The sequence below is a fragment of the Oncorhynchus mykiss genome, chromosome 4 (genome assembly GCF_057628025.1).
Source record: "Oncorhynchus mykiss isolate SJ-2025 chromosome 4, ASM5762802v1, whole genome shotgun sequence".
Taxonomy (NCBI): Eukaryota; Metazoa; Chordata; class Actinopteri; order Salmoniformes; family Salmonidae; genus Oncorhynchus; species Oncorhynchus mykiss.
This window is the reverse complement of record NC_143025.1, coordinates 9,880,906-9,895,940: the sequence shown is the minus strand read 5'-3', so window position 1 is coordinate 9,895,940 and position 15,035 is coordinate 9,880,906. Positions and strand designations below refer to the sequence as shown.

Genomic DNA, 15,035 nt, shown 5'->3' with positions numbered 1-15,035 from the left:
GGTACCTTTCCCCAGATCTGTGCCTCGACACAATCCTGTCTCAGAGCTTTACAGACAATTCCTTTGACCTCATGGCTTGGTTTTTGCTTTGACATGCACTATCAACTGTGGGACTTTACATAGACAGGTGTGTGCCTTTCCAAATCATGTCCAATCAATTGAATTGACCACAGGTGACCACAAATTGTATAAATATCTCAAGGATGATCAATGTATACAGGATGCACCTGCGCTCAATTTCGTGTCTCATAGCGAAGGATCTGAATATTTATGTAAATAAGGTATTTCCATTTTTTATTTGTAATCATTTTGCAAACATTTCTAAAAACATATTTTTGCTTTGTCATTACGAGGTATTGTTATGTCATTATGGGGTATTGTGTGTAGATTGATGAGAAAAAAATTAATAATTTAATGATTTTTTAAATAATGCTGTAACGTAACAAAATGTGGAAAAAGTCAAGGGGTCTGAATACTTTCCAAATGCACTGTAAATAAACCCTCAACAGTACGTGAAAGGAACTCTGACATACCCCGTTTCCTTTCCCCTCTCTATACTACCCTATCAATACTCTATACTACCCTATCAAAACTCTATACTACCCTACCAACTCTCTATACTACCCTACCAATACTCTCTATACTACCCTACCAATACTCTCTATACTACCCTATCAATACTCTCTATACTACCCTACCAATACTCTATACTACCCTATCAATACTCTATACTACCCTACCAATACTCTATACTACCCTACCAATACTCTATACTACCCTATCACTACTCTATACTACCCTACCAATACTCTCTATACTACCCTACCAATACTCTATACTACCCTACCAATACTCTCTATACTACCCTACCAATACTCTCTATACTACCCTACCAATACTCTATACTACCCTGCCAATACTCTATACTTCCCTACCAATACTCTCTATACTACCCTACCAATACTCTATACTACCCTACCAATACTCTCTATACTACCCTACCAATACTCTATACTACCCTACCAATACTCTATACTACCCTACCAATGCTCTATACTACCCTACCAATACTCTATACTACCCTACCAATACTCTATACTACCCTACCAATACTCTATACTACCCTATCACTACTCTATACTACCCTACCAATACTCTCTATACTACCCTACCAATACTCTCTATACTACCCTACCAATACTCTATACTACCCTGCCAATACTCTATACTTCCCTACCAATACTCTCTATACTACCCTACCAATACTCTATACTACCCTACCAATACTCTCTATACTACCCTACCAATACTCTATACTACCCTACCAATACTCTATACTACCCTACCAATACTCTCTATACTACCCTACCAATACTCTATACTACCCTACCAATACTCTCTATACTACCCTACCAATACTCTATACTACCCTACCAATACTCTCTATACTACCCTACCAATACTCTATACTACCCTACCAATACTCTATACTACCCTACCAATACTCTATACTACCCTACCAATACTCTATACTACCCTACCAATACTCTATACTACCCTACCAATACTCTATACTACCCTATCAATACTCTATGCTACCCTACCAATACTCTATACTACCCTACCAATACTCTCTATACTACCCTACCAATGCTCTATACTACCCTACCAATGCTCTATACTACCCTACCAATACTCTATACTACCCTACCAATACTCTCTATACTACCCTGCCAATACTCTCTATACTACCCTACCAATACTCTATACTACCCTATCAATACTCTCTATACTGTTCATTAATTTTTTATTTAACCAGGTAAGCTAGTTGAGAACAAGCTCTCAATTACAACTGCGACCTGGCCAAGATAAAGCAAAGCAGTGCGACACAAACAACATTCCAGTCATTGGCAGCAGAGAGCTGGAAGGAAAGGCGGCCAAAGGAGGTGTTGGCTTTGGGGACGACCAGTAAGATATACCTGCTGGAGCGCGTGCTACGGGTACGTGTTGTTATCGTGACCAGTGAGCTGAGATAAGGCGGAGCTTTACCTAGCATAGACTTATAGATGACCTGGAGTCAGTGGGTCTGGTGACGAATATGTAGCGAGGGCCAGCCGACTAGAGCATACAGGTCGCAGTGGTGGGTGGTATAAGGGGCTTTGGTGACAAAACAGATGACACTGATAGACTGCATCCAGTTTGCTGAGTAGAGTATTGGAAGCTATTTTGTAAATGACATCGCAGAAGTCGAGCATCGGTAGGATAGTCAGTTTTACGAGGGTATGTTTGGCGGTTTGAGTGGAGGAGGCTTTGTTGCGAAATAGGAAGCCAATTCTAGATTTAATTTTGGATTGGAGATGCTTAATATGAGTCTGGAAGGAGAGTTTACAGTCTAGCCAGACACCTAGGTATTTGTAGTTGTCCACATATTCTATGTCAGGATAGTCATACTATCCTATACTACCGTATCAATACTCTATACTACCCTACCAATACTCTATTTTACCCTACCAATATATACTACCCTACCAGTCCTCTATATTACTCTACCAATACTCTATACTATCCAAATCTATAATATCCTATACTATCCTACCAATACTCTCTCTACTATCCTATGCTATCCTACCAATACTCTATACTAACCTACCAATACTCTCTATACTATCCTATACTACCCTGTCAATACTCTATGCTACCCTACCAATACTCTCCATACTATCATATACTACCCTACCAATATTCTCTATACTATCCTATACTAACCCTGTCAATACTCTATTCTACACTACCGATACTCTATATTACCCTACTAATACTCTATACTACCCTATCAATACTCTATATTACCCTACCAATACTCTATATTACCATATCAATACTCTCTATACTATCCTATACTACCCTACAAATACTCTCTATACTATCCTATACTACCCAGCCAATTCTCTATACTATTCTAATCTAAACTCAACAAAAAAAGAAATGTCCTCTCACTGTCAACTGCGTTTATTTTCAGTAAACTTAACATGTGTAAATATTTGTATAAAACAAATTGAGCATCTCTGGGACTTGCAGGTTTCTTGGTGGAAGAGTGGGGTAACATCTCAAAGCAAGAACTGGCAAATCTGGTGCAGTACATGAGGAGGAGATGCACTGCAGTACTTAATGCAGCGGGTGGCCACACCAGATACTGACTGTTACCTTTGATTTTGACCCCCCCCCCCCCATTTGTTCAGGGACACATTATTCCATTTCTGTTAGTCACATGTCTGTGGAACTTGTACAGTTTATGTCTCAGTTGTTGAATATTGTTATATTAATTTCACCTTTATTTAACCAGGTAGGCCAGTTGAGAACAAGTTCTCATTTACAATTGCGACCTGGTCAAGATAAAGCAAAGCAGTTCGACACATACAACAACACAGAGTTACACATGGAATAAACACATGTACAGTCAATAACACAATATAAAAATCTATATACAGTGTGTGCAAATGAGGTAAGATTATAGAGGTAAGGCAATAAATAGGCCATAGGTGCTGCTATGGAGACCAGTGAGCTGATATAAGGCGGGGCTTTTTCCTAGCAAAGACTTATGGATGACCTCAATGGGATTGAGATTCGGGCTCTTCGCTGGCCATGGCAGAACACTGACATTCCTGTCTTGCAGGAAATCACGCACAGAACGAGCAGTATGGCTGGTGGCATTGTCATGCTGGAGGGTCATGTCAGGATGAGTCTGCAGGAAGGGTACCACATGAGGGAGGAGGATGTCTTCCCTGTAACGCACAGCGTTGAGATTGCCTGCAATGACAACAACCTCAGTCCGATGATGCTGTGACACACCGCCCCAGACCAAGATGGACCCTCCACCTCCAAATCAATGCCACTCCAGAGTACAGGCCTCGGTGTAACGCTCATTCCTTCGACGATAAACGCGAATCCAACCATCATCCCTGGTGAGATCAAACCGCGACTCGTCAGTGAATCGCACTTTTTTGCCAGTCCTGTCTGGTCCAGCCACGGTGGGTTTGTGTCCATAGGTGACGTTGTTGACGGTGATGTCTGGTGAGGACCTGTCTTACAACAGGCCTACAAGCCCTCAGTCCAGCCTCTCTCAAGCTATTGCAGACAGTCTGAGCACTGATGGAGGGTTTGTGCGTTCCTGGTGTAACTCGGACAGTTGTTGTTGCCATCCTGTACCTGTCCCGCAGCTGTGATGTCCGGATGTACCGATCCTGTGCAGGTGTTGTTACACATGGTCTGCCACTGTGAGGACGATCAGCTGTCCGTCCTGTCTCCCTGTAGCGCTGTCTTAGGTGTCTCACAGTACAAACATTGCAATTTATTGCCGTGGCCACATCTGCAGTCCTCATGCCTCCTTGCAGCATGCCTAAGGCACGTTCACGCAGATGAGCAGGGACCCTGGGCATCTTTATTTTGGTGTTTCTCAGAGTCAGTAGAAAGGTCTCTTTAGTGTCCTAAGTTTTCATAACTCTGACTTTAATTGCCTACCGTCTGTAAGCTGTTAGTGTCTTAACGACCGTTCCACAGGTGCATGTTCCTTAATTGTTTATGGTTCATTGAACAAGCATGGGAAACAGTGTTAAAATCCTTCACAATGAAGATCTGTGAAGTTATTCGGATTTTTACAAATTATCTTTGAAAGACAGGGTCCTGAAAAAGGGACGTTTCTTTTTTTTTGCTGAGTTTATAATATCCTGTATAATCCTATCAATATTCTCTATACTATCCTACCAATATTCTCTATACTATCCTAATCTATAACATCCTATATAATCCTACCAATGCTCTATATTACCCTACCAATATTCTATATTACCCTACCAATACTCTATACTATCCTAATCTATAATATCCTATACTATCTTACCAATATTCTCTATACTATCCTAATCTATAATATCCTATACTATCCTATCAATACTCTATATCACCTTACCAGTACTCTCTATACTATCCTAATCTATATTGTCCTAAACTATCCTACCAATACTCTATATTATCCTACCAATACTCTATACTATCCTAATCTATAATATCCTATATTACCCTAACAATACTCTATGTGACCCTACCAATACTCTATATTACCCTACCAATACTCGTATACTTGTCCCGACTTCCACCAAAGTCGGTCCCTCTCCTTGTTCGGGCGGCGTTCGACGTCACCGGCCATCTAGCCACCGCCGATCCACTTTTCATTTTCCATTTGTTTTGTCTTTGTTTAACACACCTGATTTCAATCCCACAATTACTTGTTCATTATTTAACCCTCTGTTCCCCCATGTTTTTTTTTTGTGAGTGATTGTTTATTGTATTTTCGGTCTGTCATGGTGTGCGTGTATTTGTTACTTTGTATATTGGACATTTTGAGTAAAAGTACATTGATTACTCATTTCTGCTGTCCTGCGCCTGACTCTCTACACCAGCTACACATAGGACCCATTACAATACTATCCTAATCTATAATACCCTATCAATACTCTCTATACTATCCTAATCTATAATATCCTACACTATCATATACTACCCTATCAATACTTTATAATACCCTATAAATTCTCTCTATACTATCCCTTCCTCAAACATTCCAACCTGAATGGATTTGTGAAGGAATTCATTCATTGTTTGATGTCCATATAATGTATGGTGTCCATATTAGGACAGCCTCAGAGTACAATGTTTTCATAGTTATTTCATTAATTTCTCCATTTGGCTACATTTTTGGGCTAATAAATCTTTCCTTTTAGTGTTCCTTTTAGTCTGCATATGCCCCTCCCCCTTCGTTTACATAGGAGTCACAACACAAAACTGACTCACATGAAAGAGAAAGATCCCAAAACAACAAGAGGCTCGTGGTCTGATTTCAATAAATGCATTTTTATTGGTGATCACCAGGCTGTTTCCCTTTTACAATTAATCTGCGGTAGGCCTAGTTGTAGTTTTGCATTTTAGATTTAAAGAGCGAGAGAGAGAGAGAGAGAGAGACAATTTTCTACAATTGCACTGAAGATAGTAACAGAACTAAGATTAATACAGCGACAAAGACCGAAGAACTACAACATGTTTTATTATAACAACATCTTAGGGTAAAACAGTCAAGCACAGCACGGTAATAATATATGCCATCCCAGTACCAGTTAAACAATCAGCTGTTTCAAATATACCATTTTAAAAGAGCATTTCCTGTTTTCATTTTCATGTTAATAAACAATTACATTCAGGATTACAACCAAATAGTTCACATGCAGAGAGATAAGATGGGACAATGATATATGTTCAAAAGAGTTCAAATCTTTTTATGATGAGAAAGTTGGGAGAATGGAAATGAAACTGAAAGATGTTTCTTTTTCATCTGTTAGCTACCTAGTTAGCATTGGCTATGTGTCTTTGTTCAAGGCTTGGGAAGTTTTGATCATACACTTGATTAAAATCTGCTAAAATAACAAGAATGATCATACGTTTCATAACATATCTATTGAGACTTTGTTTTAAGGTGTATATACATAGTTGTGTACAGTACATACATGTACATGTATCTTTCATTTGACTCATTCGTTGTTTTCTTCTGTCTCCAATGTGTTTTCAAGTCATATTCAGGAAAAGTTTCAGCTGCAGTTAGTTTCTGTGTTATTGTAAGTATGTTGCTGTTTGTATGGGACACCGAGTCTTTGTGTTGTCATAAATAACAGTTTTCTCCTCTTGGGACAGAACCGCAAATGAAACAACAGCCACTGCAATATGAATAAACTGTACTTTCTGTTTTGAGTTACAATCATTGTTCTAGAAATTAAATCTGAATACAGTAGTCTGTCTCTTCCTTAGGCTTTCCTCCACTGATATATCTCTTAGATATTTGCGTACAATTCTGTTTTCTTCTGGGTTTTTTGTCCAGCAGCATTCAGTACAGTACCAACTGTATCAATAGAATTATTTCAGGTTTAGTGCATTCTGCAAAGTCATATTTTGTATATTATTTTTTATTTAGTATTTCACAGCCATCTGCCAAGGCCCCAGGGTGCTTGATCCTAAGGCTGGGTATTTGGAATCGAACCACCAAGATGCTCCACCACAACTTAAAACAAAACTCAGACTTAAGTCAGACTTGAGGACAATTCACCATATCAGCCCATTCAGAAAACCCATGTCATAGACAGTATACGTTAAACAGCCAATCTTGAGCCTGGTTCAGATTCCCCCTTACCTTCCCTGTACTAGATCTGTACCTGCCATAGAGTGCCAAAAAGGGGTAGAGAGACTTAGATTGATATGATCCGTTTAGAAACAGTAGTTTGTGACGACATTGTAATATATCCAAAGCCATGTATATATACCTTCACTGACTACCTGTCATAGGCTTAGTGTGGCCCCTCTATCCCGGGAAATGTAGTTGCTCATACACAGCTATTTGATCCTCCATCTCTATCCTCCGGGGGATAGAGATGCTCTCACTCAGCGTAGCAGCTATTCTGACCTTCCTATTAATCAACATGACAAGCATACTGACTCTAAAGCTAACAAAATTGAGTATCTCAATAATACTGAAAGAAACCATTCAGCCGGAGACGCGAGTCCGGCTGGCTCTGCCGCGTTGCTAGTCAGAGAGTGGGCCGGGCTAGGAACAGACCTGGGGGAAGCTGTCCTGCAGCCTATTATAGCAGCGTACATTTGAGTAAGTTCAGAAAAAAAAACAGACAAAGATGGCACTGTTCTCAGGCTAGTGCAAGATGGCTACAGACAGTGCCTTTATGGGTTTAGCCTAAGAGGAGACTCTGTTAGGTTCTGGATCCAATAGAGGGAGAGAACGTTCCTCTTGCAGTTCGATGTAAAGGATGTCTGTCCGTCTACAGACTATGAGTCATAGACAGACTCTCCAGCAACCTCTGCCTGCCCAACCCAATCCACTCTCTCTGGCCTCAAGCCAGGAGCCCCAAACACACAACACAGCAGCTCTAAACAGAAACACCTTACATATGAGAATCACTAAGCAAAAAACGAATGCTGAAAATCACATGCTTATTATAAAATACATTTTTAGCCAGTCTTTTCAAAAATACAGTCTAAGAAATGTAAACAAAAGAGACAATCATAATTGTTAATTCTACATGTAACTGAAATATTGAAAAACAATTCAAATCAATAAAAATAAAAAAATCTAATACTGATAATTTATTCATGAATTAAATTTAACTAATAAAACTACAAAATTAACTACCAGAAAAGTACAGTAAAACGCAAAACTATCAAAAACTGACTCTATAATCTCTATGGAATTTAATGCAAATCTGAATCACGTTTTGTAAGGAGTTCCGATGAGCAGTGCGACATAGTAAGTATCTCCACCTCTGATTACCCAGCGCAAACGGTCACTTTTAAGACACACACTGTTGTTGTCCCCGTCTCTGTGTGTGTGTCACTCAAGCACGTACAACACAAAACGTCCTTCTACTCGTAAGACCTGTGGTGCACGTGCCACATCTCTATCCACTACAAATCGACAACATCACATTCATGTTCGTTTCATACATATGATCTTAGGGCTGAAAAGTGTATTATTTAATTTTTTATTAGATAAATATCTACCTTGCGTTATTGTTGGAACGTCTTCACATACAGTATGGAGCGTTTGCTCTAGCCACCTATTCTAAAATCAAAGGCTACCATAGTCCACGTTATGGTAAAGAACGCTGAATAAAAATGTAAATAACGTGTGTGCTTCTCTCACTAGAACCACAGCCCCACTCCTAAGCTCCTCTTCTCCCCTTTGAAAAGTGCATTCTTGCTCTTTGACAACGTTATTGTCTGATGCATTTTCTGGGCGGCACTTTAAGATAGGGGACAAATGCTAACCAGCAATAAACTGATAAGAAACTGAATCTAAAATGTGCTGGCTAAATGTGCTGGCTAAGCTGGCTAATGACATTTTCGCCTACCAACTGTGTGTATACAGGATACAGCATCCATCCACATGGATCAGACTAGATGCACTATTCCTGGACAACAACTATGGATTTGTTTGATATTCTAAAGTGCTCCCCTCTCCACAGTTTCTTGTGTTATCCCTGGATCCAGGTTCCTCTCCACAGTTTATTGTGTTATCCCTGGATCCAGGTTCCCCTCTCCACAGTTCCTTGTGTTATCCCTGGATCCAGGTTCCCCTCTCTACAATGTCTTGTGTTATCCCTGGATCCAGGTTCCTCTCCACAGTTTCTTGTGTTATCCCTGGATCCAGGTTCCCCTCTCCACAATGCCTACTATAAAAGTAACCCTTCTCACTTGACCAATATACCCCAACCAGAAGACACATGAGAGCGATTGTCTACCACCGCAGTCATGTTTCCCCCCCCCCCCACAAGAACACTCACACAACCTCCACACAACCATGTCTTAGTGGGACGGAGTAGACTCTAATGGCTACATTCAAATACATCAAACACATTGTTTCCATGGTTTCCATTGTTTCCAGTAGACTCTAATGGCTACATTCGCCACGGAAAATCGATACAGTTTCCATCAATTCATTAAATAGTTTCATTCAGACAGTATAATTTAACTGAAAACGGGAGAAAACATCAAACGTAATACATTCATCTCGGTTGCCTCTGTCTCAACCAGTCAGCTGCATTCACTTAAACATCCTCCTCTAATGTGTTATAACACAATCTCTCCATGTATCAACATATCAACATACCAACAAAGACCACGATAATGGCTTCAGATCACAGGACGACTGGCTCGTGGTGACGACTGGAGCGGAATCAGTGGAATGTTATCAAATACATCAAACACTTTGTTTCCATGGTTTCCATTGTTTCCAGGTGTTTGATGCCATTCCATTCACTCTGTTCCGACCATTATTATGAGCCGTCCCTCCCCTCAGCAGCCTCCACTGCTTCACATATTGATAAAGAACCATTATATCCAGCACAAATATAGCAAATACAAGAGAACCATCTCTTTGCCCGGTGCCTACAGTGTAATGTTCATTTTAGCAAACACACAGCCAAACGGTAAGGTATTGGAACATGTTTATAGGCTACTCCCTACTTGGAGACTGCAAGGACTAGACACACAGGCAAAAAAAAAAAAAAAAAACTCCTCGAGGGAGGAGTCTGAGCTAAATGCAAGAATCATGCTTCAGCTACCGAGGAAAATAATAATTCATAAAAGCTAGCTAGTTATTTAAACTGAAAGTAGCACTTTCAGGCCCCTCCTAAAGCTTCACGACAAGCAATGTGGTAATAGTCCTCTGTAACACCAGTTGACGTAGTTAAGAGTACTGAGAAAGTCAAATGGTACAGCATCTAGAGCTGCATCTTACGTAATATCTCCGAACAGGAGTAATGTCTTATATATCGAAAACAAAGCCTCAATTTAGGATACTTACTAAGCTACTACCATTATACAACATTATTCGTAGTCTGATTAAGGAGACTTACGAAAGCTACTACCATTATACAACATTGTGCGTAGTCTGCGTACAAGCGAGATCAAGTAACTGTTCATCTCGTAACGGTTTTCGACTTATTTTGCAGAGCGTTAACAACTGCCCGTGTCCGAATATCCATACTTGCATCCTAAATAGTAGGCCGTTTGAGTATGTGAAATTTCGATAAAACGAGTATTCATGAAATGCCTAGATGTCATACTTATTTAGGCTGTTCCTCTGGTAGAATTTACTACACACTATTGAGGAAGTGTTTTTTCACACCCGCGCTGGTTCGACACCAGCTGATAATCAGATGTGCTTTACAAAAAAAATGAACAGATGACGGGGGAACAAGTGCGACAACATGTTTGATGCCTTCGCATCATGTTGATATTTGTTGCTTGCTGCATAATTTTTGTTTACTAAGTACATTGTAGTATGTAGATCAATTAGTACGCAGTATACTGTTTAGGGAAGTAGTAGGCAAGACAGATTTGGGACACAGCCCCTGTCTTACCTCAAGACTGTTTTGGCACTTACTTTGGCCCTTTGGATAAGCAATTTCTACATTTTATTTTCATTTTGTATTTCTCTGTTGAGTTTAAGACAATAAGTAAGAGTGTTGAAGTTTCATATGTTGAATGTGACATAACTGTGGACAATCTTAAATGGAGCATTAGGCACTAGACGCCCCAACAACGCGAGACCAATCGATACATTGTAAAGATAGCACTTTTAGTTGGAAAGTGTTGTCCATTTAGATGTGGATTTGAGGTGCAGTACAGTGATTTGAAAGCTGAAATAACTTTTGAGAATTATCCTCATCACAGATGATGTGCGTGATCACAATATGTGCACGTTGGAGAGGTTATATGTGAAGGAAAAAAAAAACAATGTTGTTTAAGACCGAATCTAATAAAGAGGTGTTTTTATCGTGCAAGTATGTTGTTTAAATGGAAAGCATAATTGAAACAAATATACATCACACCTTTGTACAGCTACCATGTACCCTGTACTTTAGCTATGTTTCTGCCTGACATACCGTAGCTGGCTGTTATCAGATAACATTGACCAGTTTGAAGCCAGTGCACATGCCGAAGACGACAGCAAATGCAATGGAGTCTTACATATGGGAGGATAAAGAGTAGCACGGATGAGGAAGAGGAAGGTAACATAGCAACGGGTGCAGAATTTAGAACTCAATCTTGCAGGCAGGGAAGGACTCATCCTGCATGACCACTGTGCTGCTACTGGCCAAGACCATGATGTTCAGGTCCTGCTGTTTCTCGTGCGTCTGCTGGTACCAGTCCCGTGTCACCTCCGTGTCATGAGTAGGGATCAGAGTCACCTAGGTTAGAGATGGAGGACATGTATCAAGTCAAATTCACCAATACATTGATCAAGCAATCAGCCGAGCTGGCAAAATCAGGCAGCATTTAACGTCATAAAACGTCTTTTTTTTCTGGTAAATAATGTGTCATAAGAAGATTTATAACGAACCATGAAATTTATTTTTAAGACGTCTGGCGTCTGATTAAGACGTGTTTTTTTGTCGGGTGCTAAATTAACGTTTTCCAAAATGTCATGTTACAGTACACCCAGTAAACAACTGGACTATGATGTCACAAAATGTCATGTTACAGTACACCCAGTAAACAACTGGACTATGATGTCACAAAATGTCATGTTACAGTACACCCAGTAAACAACTGGACTATGATGTCACAAAATGTCATGTTACAGTACACCCAGTAAACAACTGGACTATGATGTCACAAAATGTCATGTTACAGTACACCCAGTAAACAACTGGACTATGATGTCACAAAATGTCATGTTACAGTACACCCAGTAAACAACTGGACTATGATGTCACAAAATTTGTCATACTGATGTTATTGCAACCAGTTTTTGTTGCAATATTCCCGGTTGGAACATTGAACAACATTGACAATTACATTACTGTTCAAAAGCTTGGGGTCACTTAGAAATATCCTTGTTTTTGAAATAAATAAATATCATAATTTGTAAATAAATTCATTAAAAATCCTACAATGTGATTTTCTGGATTTTGTTTTCTCATTTTGTCTGTCATAGTTGAAGTGTACCTATGATGAAAATTACAGGCCTCTCTCCTCTTTTTAAGTGGGAGAACTTGCACAATTGGTGGCTGACTAAATACTTTTTTTGCCCCACTGTATATATAAATATATATATTATATTTTATTTGTATTTTTTTGTGGCCATCAAAATAACATCAAATTGATCAGCAATACAGTGTAGACATTGTTAATGTTGTAAAGGACTATTGTAGCTGGAAACGGATGTTTTTTTATGGAATATCTACATAGGCGTAGAGGCCCACTTTCAGCAACCATCACTCCTGTGTTCCAATGGCACGTTGTGTTAGCTAATCCAAGTTTATCATTTTAAAAGGCTAATTGATCCTTAGAGAACCCTTTTGCAATTATGTTAGCACAGCTAAAAACTTTTGTACTGATTAAAGAAGCAATAAAACGAGCTTTCTTTAGACTAGTTGAGTATCTGGAGCATCAGCATTTGTGGGTTCGATTACAGGCTCAAAATGGCCAGAAACAAAGACCTTCTTCTGAATCTCATCAGTCTATTCTTGTTCTGTGAAAGAAGGCTATTCCATGTGACAAGAAACTAAAGATCTCGTACAACGTTGTCTACTACTCCCTTCACAGAACAGCACAAACTGGTTCTAACCAAAATAGAAAGAGAAGTGGGAGGTCCCGGTGCACAACTGAGCAAAAGGACAAGTACATTAGTGTCTAGTTTGAGAAACAGACACCTCACAAGTCCTCAACTGGCAGCTTCATTAAACAGTACCCGCAAAACACCAGTCTTAATGTCAATAGTGAAGAGGTGACTCCGGGATGCTGGCCTTCTAGGTAGAGTTGCAAAGAAAAAGCCACATCTCAGACTGGCCAATAAAAATAAAATATTAAGATGGGCAAAATAAACATTGGACAGAGGAAGATTGGAAAAAAAGTGTGATGGACAGACAAATCTAAGTTTGAGGTGTTCGGATCACAAATAAGAACATTTGTGAGACGCAGAATTTTTTTTAAAGATGCTGGAGGTCTGCTTGACGCCATCTGTCAAGCATGGTGGAGGCAATGTGATGGTCTGGGGGTGCTTTGGTGGTGGTCAAGTGGGAGATTTGTACAGGGTAAAAGGGATCTTGAAGAAGGAAGGCTATCACTCCATTTTGCAACGCCATGCCATACCCTGTGGACAGCACAGTCACCGGATCTCAACCCTACTGAGCTGTTGTGGGAGCAGCTTGACCGTATGCTACGTAAGAAGTGCCCATCAAGCCAATCCAACTTGTGGGAGGAGCTTCAGGAAGCATGGGGTGAAATCTCTTCAGATTACCTCAACAAATTGACAACTAACCAAAGGTCTGCAAGGCTGTACTTTTTTCAAATGGAGGATTCTTTGACAAAAGCAAAGTTTGAAGGACACAATTATTATTTCAATTAAAAATCATTATTTATAACCTTGTCAACATCTTGACTATATTTCCTATTCATTTTGTAATTCATTTCATGTATGTTTTCATGGAAAACAAGGACATTTCTAAGTGACCCCAAACTTTTGAACGGTAGTGTACAATCTAAATGCTCAAATAATGATGTCCGTCTCAGTGGTTGTAAACAATGGCATACATTGTCTAAAGCATTGTCAAGCATCTGTTTACACTACCAAGTCCATTTTACAAGTGATTCAGATCAGTGATTCTGAATATATCCCTCTGGATCCTGAGATTAGCAGTGGTGCAGAATGTCTTCACAGCGAGAAAACACAGGCTAAATGGAAATGTGGAGAAAAGTCCAAACAAATTTAGGAAAAACATAAAAAAACAAAATGTGGAAGAAAAAAAAGTCAAACAGAATGTACTCACAATGTGGAGAAAAGTCAAACATTTACTTAACAGCGGAGCCTGCATGTATGCAGACAGAGAGAGACTAAGGGAAAGAAATAGAGCAAGCACCTGTAGATTGGAGCCCCATGTGGCCTTGCCTTCCAAAAGGGCATCCAGGACACCACGACTAGGCTCTCCACCGGCCGGGTCGTTGCCGCTCACCACGTAGTACGCAGCACGCACCCGCTTGAAGAACTCCTGGTCCACATTCTTGGCACTGCAGTGGTTGGGCACGTAGGCCAGGTCCACATAGATTGGAGGCCCAGGGGGGACGGCTGAACTAGATTTCTGGGAGTTGGTACCTGAAGGAGGAGGGACCATGTTGTAAAATTGGAGAAGTCTCTACTGACTTTAGAATGACTAATGACTTTAGAATGTCTAATGCCTTTGAAATGACCAATGATTTTAGAATGTCTAATGACTTTAGAATGTCTAATGCCTTTGAAATGACCAATGATTTTAGAATGTCTAATGACTTTAGAATGTCTAATGACTTTAGAATGTCTAATGCCTTTAGAATGACTAATGCCTTTAGAATGACTAATGACTTTAGAATGACGAATGATTTTAGACTTTAGAATGTCTAAAGCCTTTATAATGACTATTGACTTTAGAATGACTAATGAC

General features: G+C 39.7%; 1 protein-coding gene across 1 annotated transcript in view; it reads right to left on the bottom strand.

The window, feature by feature from the left end:
- Window positions 1-5,886: 5,886 nt before the first annotated feature.
- The window catches only part of map1ab (microtubule-associated protein 1Ab), a 48,628-nt gene continuing 39,479 nt past the window's right edge, over window positions 5,887-15,035 (bottom strand). Inside the window, exons 5-6 of the mRNA XM_036969194.2 lie at window positions 14,478-14,710; window positions 5,887-11,804 (exon numbers count right to left, since the gene is read on the bottom strand). Coding sequence (XP_036825089.1) covers window positions 11,649-11,804; window positions 14,478-14,710 — 389 coding nt within the window. The 3' untranslated portion in view covers window positions 5,887-11,648. The remainder of the gene's footprint in view (window positions 11,805-14,477; window positions 14,711-15,035) is intronic.